The 8,106-nt window shown below is 33.3% G+C and overlaps 1 protein-coding gene across 1 annotated transcript; it reads left to right on the top strand.

The window, feature by feature from the left end:
* The first annotated feature begins 4,597 nt into the window (after positions 1 to 4,597).
* LOC120114545 (protein CNGC15b-like) lies at positions 4,598 to 7,791 on the top strand. The gene is made up of 7 exons (XM_039135409.1): positions 4,598 to 5,081; positions 5,169 to 5,742; positions 5,828 to 6,040; positions 6,121 to 6,413; positions 6,569 to 6,680; positions 6,758 to 6,994; positions 7,070 to 7,791. Exons 1-7 carry the CDS (start codon positions 5,053 to 5,055, stop codon positions 7,760 to 7,762), a joined length of 2,151 nt encoding a protein of 716 aa, XP_038991340.1. The 5' UTR covers positions 4,598 to 5,052; the 3' UTR covers positions 7,763 to 7,791.
* The last annotated feature ends 315 nt before the right edge of the window (positions 7,792 to 8,106 follow it).

The raw sequence follows: 8,106 nt of genomic DNA, 5'->3' as shown, positions 1-8,106 counted from the left end.
ATCCACTTCCGCTGCCTCATGGCGGAGCGTTTTTGGAATTTCATTAAGGTAGGTGTTCTCCTCGGTAACACTTTGAGTGGCATGAATGGAGTCAAAAGGTAAATTTAAAGAAAGCTTTTTTTTTTCTAGTATGGATTCGATTGATTATAAGATAGTATTTCTATAAATATATTTACTCGAATTTGAAATCATTAGGGAGAATTTCACTTTTTTATCATCTAATGGATTAAAGTTTAAAGAAAGTTTGATGTCGAGGATTAGGAGACCAAATAGCGAATGAAAACGCAGCAGGTTGGGGGAAGGGATGGGATCTCGATGTCTGTGTCGGTTTGATGCATTAATTAACATCGTCATATAATGACAATTACTTATGGTCGGTGTCTGCTGAGCATAAGCTGGCAATGTGAACGTTGAAATTTTGAAACCAAGAAGAAAACAGCTGTAACAATTTCACATATGGACCGGATTTTAACATTATGAACTTGAGTTCACATGCCATAATTATAATTATTAATTTTAAATATCAAATATTTATATTTTATTTAAAAGAAATACTCCTATTTAGATTTTTGTTATTCATATACTTTTATTTCACGCGTATTCCATATAAAATTAAATTATAAAATATAAAAGTTGGTTAAAATAATTGGAGTGCAAAAGGCATGGTCAAGAATTTCGCGGGAACTATTAAACCTGTGACATGACTCGCTGTGTCTTCAATTTTTTCAATACGACGTGGGTTAAGCTTATCCAAACAACTATTAAACAAAACAAGGTAATTAATAAATCACTATTACTTTAGCTTATAAGAAAATTATTTTTTTTAAAAAAAGTTTAGGTTAAAGATAACTCCCTTAATTTAGGGTCAGAATATACCTAAAATTTAATTAAGATTTTATAAAAAAAATACGAATAGATTTTATAAATCACTATTATTTACATAAGATTTTATAGATTGTTAGTTAGAGGATACTAGAACCGCAAGTGAACTTGTATATATATATATATATATATATATATATATTTTAAAATATTCCGAATAGATTTAGATATTTGTTATTCATATACTTTTGTGTTAATTTTTTCTAAAAGAATGCGATATAAGATTTTTCATGTATTTAAGTTTCAGTTTTCGAGTTGGAGTTTAAAGTTTCAATTGAGTTAATTTTATTTTTCATTCTAAGCTTTTATGAGTTTCAGTTCATGGTTTCGAGTTCGAGTTAAGCTTGAAAATTTTAGACTTACAAGTTTTCGAATCGAGTCGAATATTATTTTAGAGTTTTCGAGTCGAGTTCAACAGTACTCGAACTCAACTCAACAGTACTCGAACTTAACTCAACTCGTTTACATCCTACAATGAACAAAAATGAAACTTGATAAACAAAAATATGTTTTAGGCTTGAAGCAAAAGTCAATTAACTTTAATTGCCTTCACTTGTAAGATTTGTTCTTTGGATTACAATCTTACAGTTCCTTTACATAGTCACATGAGATCTGCCTTTCACTTACTTGTTTTATTATTTACTTTTACTATAAATTATAACAAAATAAAAATCTCTGTCTTGCCATATAAACTTACCTTTCATTACTTTTGAATTATATTATTATTTTTATTTTTATTGATTGAAATTAGTTCAAGTGAGATATCGTCGGTATATTATATGAGATAATATACTGTAGAATATATTTGAATACTTAATATTCTTTGATTTATAAGTTAAGAGAGATTTAAATATCAGAAACCTGGACTTGTCGATAAATGTTGGCACGAGTGGTTGAAATTTAGGAATCTAAGTTTGTAAGACCAAATTCAAATTCTATCAACATCGCTCTTGATGAACAATCTGTAAATTCTTATATAAATCTTAGGTATATCCTGGCTCTAGACTGAGAAGCCTCTGACTTAATTTTTTTGTAAAAAAAAATCAGAAACTTGGACCAAACTATATGTTCAAAAGAACAAGTTCAAGGACTTAAACTTTTGACCGTGTTTATTTTTTTTAGTTTTAATATATTTTGAAAATATAATAAAAACGTTGGTCAAACACTGTCAACATTAAAATTGGTCAAAATTTGTACCAATATTTAACTTTTTTTTATATCTTCTAAATAAATTTTGAAACTTTCAAAAAGTTTAAATAATTTAATATTTTTATAATTTTAAAATGTTTTTATTTTTTAAAATTGTATAGTTTTTAAAATAAAATTCAAATATAAAAACATCACGTGATATTATCATAGTGTTACGTGAAAGATAATTTGAACCAGTTAAGATTTAAAGTTAAAAATGGATAAAATATTTAATATATAATTTTTTAATTTAAAGACTTGGTTAATTTAATTTCTTTATGTGAAACTGAACTAATTTTTTGAAAAAAAAAATTAACAGCTTTTTATACTATTAAGCCACGAAAAAAAATTATGTCTTTATATTATGTTCAACTTGGATTTTACCTTTATATTAGGTTTTGTATAATTTATTTCTTCCACTTGTATTAATATTCTATCTTAGTACATATCACTAACACTATTAAAATTCTTTATCATGAATTAAAAGAAATCTAAATCATGAGGTTGAGTTAGAATTGTATGGTGACTACAATTACACCTTTTGTATGACATTTGGAATTTTGGGTTTCCAATTTTTCTTAATAAAATTCCAAACTAACAAATTTTTATGTTGTTAGATATTTACATTGAGGTTACAATAATAAAAATAATTCTTTTATAATAAATATCAATGTCTTTTTTAACAGTTTGAGGTAAAAAAATTTAATCTATTGATAATATTCCACCATTGAAACTATTCAATAGTTTTAATTATTATCAATATTTTAATATTATAAATAAAATAAAATAAATTAAAAAAACACTACATAAATAACTTTTTATAGTACCTGATTGGGATTAAACTATTTGTTACTAGTTTAGACTGATAAATTACATCTCTTGCACAGAATACATGTCAATATTCCAGCAAAGAAGCATATCTGCCGTAGTTTACTCCGACGATCTTACAAAAACAGATATGTATGAGCATTTAAGGATATTTAATATTAAATGAAAATAAAATAAAAATTATAAATGCTTAATGCCCAAATAATTTCCTAAACTATACCATTTGTGTTAAATAAGTGCATACATTTTTTTGTACATCCAGGTGTCTAACGTTACAAAATGTTAGTACTTTAGGTGCGCGGGTGGTTAACAATATTAGTTTTTATGTTAAGTGACACATGTCAAAACATGGTAATTTTTTTTAAAAAAATATAAAATTAAAAAAAATATTATATATATATTTTTAAAAAGAAAAACACATCAATTTTGAAATAACCCCTAAACTTTGAAAACCTTCGTTTCAACCCCTAAACCCATACCGACCGCCGCCCTTTGCCATCGAAGAAGCTCCACCCGATCTCTCCTTCCCATGACGACCAAAACCCCTATGAAATCGTGACCGGTTGACGATCGACGACGACAAATCAAGGTTTTAAATATCGTGAACCCTAGGATGAAAATCGCGATCCCACGCGATTCCCATGGTGAATCGACAATAACTACAATGACATATAACTAGGATGATGGCAAAGACTATGTCAGTGGCAGCGATCGTGGCCGGAGAGGGCGGCGACGACGAATTAAGGTTAGGATTTGAGATTTTGGGGCTATTTTATAACATAAAAAAAGTTAGGGTTTTTTTTTTATAAATATAGTAATATTTTAAATATTTTTAAAAAAAATTAAATTTCAAGAGGGCGACAAGGGTGAATTAAGGTTATGATTTTGGATTTTGGGGCTGTTTTATAATATAATAAAAGTTAGGGTTTTTTTTTATAAATATAGTAATATTTTAAATATTTAAAAAAAATAAATTTCAAAATTACCAGGTTGTGACATGTGTGACTTAACGGGAGAAAACTAACTTTGTTGACGGCTAGAGCAACTAAAGTGTTAATGTTTGTAACGTTAGAAGTCTGGATGAGTCAAAAAATTGTAGGCACTAATTTAACACAAATGGTATAGTTTGAGCACTTATTTGGGCATTAAACCATTTATAAATAAAAACAAATGACAATCATAGTTCATGGACACACAGCCCTCTTCACCTTTCTCTTTGGACATATTCATATGGCTGTCTCTCTGAATTTCTCTTCTCATCAATAATTTCATTATTAAAAAATCCAGCAAACTAAAAAAAAACAATATATTGCTTCTTTTTCTTTCAAAGTTTTAGGAAATATAAGAAAGTAGATTACAGAAAAGTGTTTCTCTTCATTGCTATCTATAACTATGGAAACTGTAGTTTAGACTTTCCATTTCCAGATTATTTCCAGCTTTTTGGTGGCAACCAGCAAATACCAATGCTATAATTTTACCTTTTTATTTGTGTAGAAACATATTCCTTTCAGGTTTCTTTTATTGACTTATTCTCTTCCAGGTTGCTTGCACTTGCGTTAAAATCAATATATTAAGACAACAATTGCTGTAGTCAATGTTTCATCTTACAGTATTTTTTTGTTGGAATCTTGTTGACTTTTAAGCCATTTACTTGCTTCTCTTTTGGCTTCTAATGAAGGGGTACCCTAAAGCTTAAAACTTTGGGGTGTTTTCTTTTGACTATATGCACAAAATAAAAATAGAGAGAGCTTCTGGTTCTTCACTTGTTCGATATATTTCCTGCCTCAAACTCATACCAGGCATCTTTTTTAAGGTGACCTGAAAAGGCTCCATTTAAGAAGACTTAAATTAAAGAGATTGCTCACATGTTTTGGCCAGCTTTTTTGGCCTAAAAAGAGGGGATGATCTTTAGAACTGCTTCATGTCAAGTGGTGTTTATCTTTTATGATATTGGTCACATGATTCCCCGGTTCAATAAGCCATTGAAGGCCCTTTTCCAGTTCTTGTGGCTTTGAGCTCTTGAGACTTGTCTAGTCACTTTCAGTTGATTTTTGATCTTGTATCTATAAAGAGTTTGTTTTGTGGCCTACCCTTTGTAAAATTCTCTGCCTTTCTCTCGTCATTTGATAGATTGAATCTGGTTGAAGCAAAGCCATGGGGTTCAGTAATTCAAGGTCTGTAAGGTTTGTTCTTGTTATTAATTATATATATACATACTCTCATTAGCACTGTAACAATCATTGATTTGTGGCTTCTTACGTTTTTTCCAGATTTGAAGATGATATTGAATTACCAAACCTCCCCACAATCAATGGAGATGGTATGATCAAGCTGGGATACAACATTGACCGGAAGAAAGTATCCGATTCGAGCACCAAGAGGGTCGAGAACAAGTGGCCTACTACTACTACTACCACTACCAGGACAGGGAAATTGTTAAAAGCTAAAGTTCTGTCCAGAGTTTTCTCCGAAGATTTCGAGAGGATGAAGAAGAAGATTTTGGATCCTCGAGGACCGATCATTCACCGATGGAACAAGATTTTCCTAGTGGCATGCTTGGTTTCTTTGTTTGTGGATCCTCTCTTCTTTTATTTGCCATTTGTTCGAAAGGATGTCTGTATTGATATTGGAATACCTCTTGAAGTTATCCTCACATTGGTTAGATCATTAGCTGATGCCTTCTACATAATTCATATTTTCATTCGGTTTCGAACGGCTTACGTTGCACCCCCTTCTCGTGTATTTGGGAGAGGCGAGCTTGTTATAGATTCCGGGAAGATTGCTTCCAGGTACCTTCAGAAGAGTTTCTGGATTGATTTGGTTGCTGCCCTCCCCCTTCCTCAGGTAATATCACATGACGAAACTGATATAAACATTTGGTCTTTTCATAGTATGTTTCATTTTTTTATGTCTCGGATTCTTTTTCCAGGTTTTGATTTGGATCATCATTCCGAATCTCAACGGTTCAGCAATGATGAACACCAAAAACATGCTCCGCTTGATAATAATATTTCAGTACCTTCCAAGACTTTTTCTTATTTTTCCATTGTCATCAGAAATTGTCAACTCCACTGGTGTTGTGACTGAAACAGCATGGGCTGGCGCTGCATATAACTTGATGCTCTACATGCTGGCAGGCCATGTAAGTCATTTTGATACATACACATGCACATACATACATACAAAAATTGCCAAATTTTAGCGTGCTTGTTTCTTGAAAAGGTTTTAGGAGCCTGTTGGTACCTTCTTTCGGTTGAGCGGCAAGAAGCGTGCTGGAGGTCTGCCTGCGAGATCGAGGAGCCGAATTGTCAGGATAAATATTTTGATTGCAATATGGTTAAAGACCCTGGAAGGTTGACCTGGTTCAAGTCCAGCAATGTTACAACCCTGTGCAGTCCAAGTTCCAGCTCTTATCCATTTGGTATCTATGTTGATGCGTTGATATTCAATGTTACTACCTCACCATTCTTGAACAAGTACTTTTATTGCCTTTGGTGGGGTTTAAGGAACTTGAGGTACATTTCTGCTTTCATATTGACATTTTTTATGCATATTCTGCAATCTCCAATACACTGCAAATTTCTGCAAATAAAACAGATAATTTGTTCATATAACAAAGGCAAAGATACACTGCTTAAACTCCAATAGCGTCTACTTTTTCCATGTGTAGTTCTTTGGGACAAAATCTTGGCACAAGCACTTATGCTGGAGAAATAATTTTCGCCATCATTATTGCAACTGTTGGACTTGTTCTTTTTGCTCTGCTGATTGGCAATATGCAAGTAAGTTTAGACGTAATCCTTTTGCGACCCGGCTTCTTATTTCGACAGTAATACCGATATCGTATTTTCGCTGGCAGACGTACCTTCAATCGACGACCATTAGATTGGAAGAATGGAGAATCAAGAGAACTGATACGGAACAATGGATGCGTCATAGGCAACTTCCTCCCGAGTTAAGACAATCCGTCAGAAAATATGATCAATATAAGTGGCTAGCCACGAGGGGAGTCGATGAAGAAGCTCTACTCAAAGGGCTTCCTTTGGATCTCCGGAGAGACATTAAACGCCATCTTTGTCTCGACCTTGTTCGACGAGTAAGTCTTCGGAACCAACTTTTCATATCGCATTTGGACTACAATTACTCACCAATGCTGTGCATGTATCAACAGGTACCACTGTTTGATCAAATGGATGAAAGGATGCTAGATGCAATCTGTGAGAGGCTCAAACCTGCATTGTTCACTGAAGGCACAGTCCTTGTTCGAGAAGGCGATCCCGTCAATGCGATGCTCTTCATAATACGAGGCCACCTAGATTCGTACACTACAAATGGTGGCCGAACCGGATTCTTCAACTCATGCCGGATTGGCCCTGGAGACTTCTGCGGTGAGGAGCTGTTGACATGGGCATTAGATCCTCGTCCTAGCGTCGTCCTTCCATCGTCGACTCGAACAGTCAAAGCAATATCCGAAGTCGAAGCCTTTGCTCTAAGAGCAGAAGATCTCAAATTCGTTGCAGCACAGTTTAGAAGGCTCCATAGCAAGCAACTAAGACACAAGTTTCGATTCTACTCTCACCAATGGAGAGCTTGGGCAGCCTGTTTCGTCCAAGCAGCATGGCGTCGGTTCAAGAAACGAAGGGAAGCTGCTGAACTTAGAGTAAAGGAGAACCTGATGGCTGCTGGACACGAACACGAACCCGAACCCGAACCGAAGGCACCTGGTTCTGGATTGGCTAAGTACGCTGCCAAGCTAGCACCAAGTACTAGGAGAGGTGTTAATATGCACCGTGAATCGGGTTCTGGGGTTGTTAGCCCCTTGCAGAAACCATCTGAGCCTGATTTTTCGGTAGACGAGGAATAAAATTGTAACAGTAGGCAAATCAACAAGTTGAGTGTAGCCATAGTGAGCTATGGATGTAAATTTGTTTAGAAAAAATCACTCTTAAAGTCATATTAAAGCAAATCATTCTTATAGTCCATTTTTCCGGCTCGAGTTTTAATTTAGGATTTGGATCAGTAACAATGCTGGGGCATTTCAAAAAATTTCGACACATAAATATTTGATTGAGTCGAGTATTTAATGACGTGGATGATGACCGTTCCTTGAAGAGTGAAGGAAAATACTCACTTTTAATGGAATTAAGGAAAATATTTTTGAGGTGACGAGTTCTAATAAAATTTAATTTTTATTTAAATTTTTTATCT

The sequence above is a fragment of the Hibiscus syriacus genome, unplaced genomic scaffold (genome assembly GCF_006381635.1).
Source record: "Hibiscus syriacus cultivar Baekdansim isolate YM2019G1 unplaced genomic scaffold, ASM638163v2 tig00110234_pilon, whole genome shotgun sequence".
In the NCBI taxonomy this organism is placed as follows: Eukaryota; Viridiplantae; Streptophyta; class Magnoliopsida; order Malvales; family Malvaceae; genus Hibiscus; species Hibiscus syriacus.
The sequence above is the reverse complement of the archived record's forward strand: the minus strand, read 5'-3'. Positions and strand labels throughout refer to the sequence as shown.

What these genes read in the sequence shown, in the direction of transcription:
- LOC120114545 (XM_039135409.1), top strand. Translation starts at nt 5,053, where the DNA reads ATGGGGTTCAGTAATTCAAGGTCTGTAAG. An exon ending in CTGCCCTCCCCCTTCCTCAG is followed by an intron (nt 5,743 to 5,827) that starts GTAATATCACAT and finishes TTCTTTTTCCAG; the next exon opens with GTTTTGATTTGGATCATCAT. An exon ending in TGGGGTTTAAGGAACTTGAG is followed by an intron (nt 6,414 to 6,568) that starts GTACATTTCTGC and finishes TTCCATGTGTAG; the next exon opens with TTCTTTGGGACAAAATCTTG.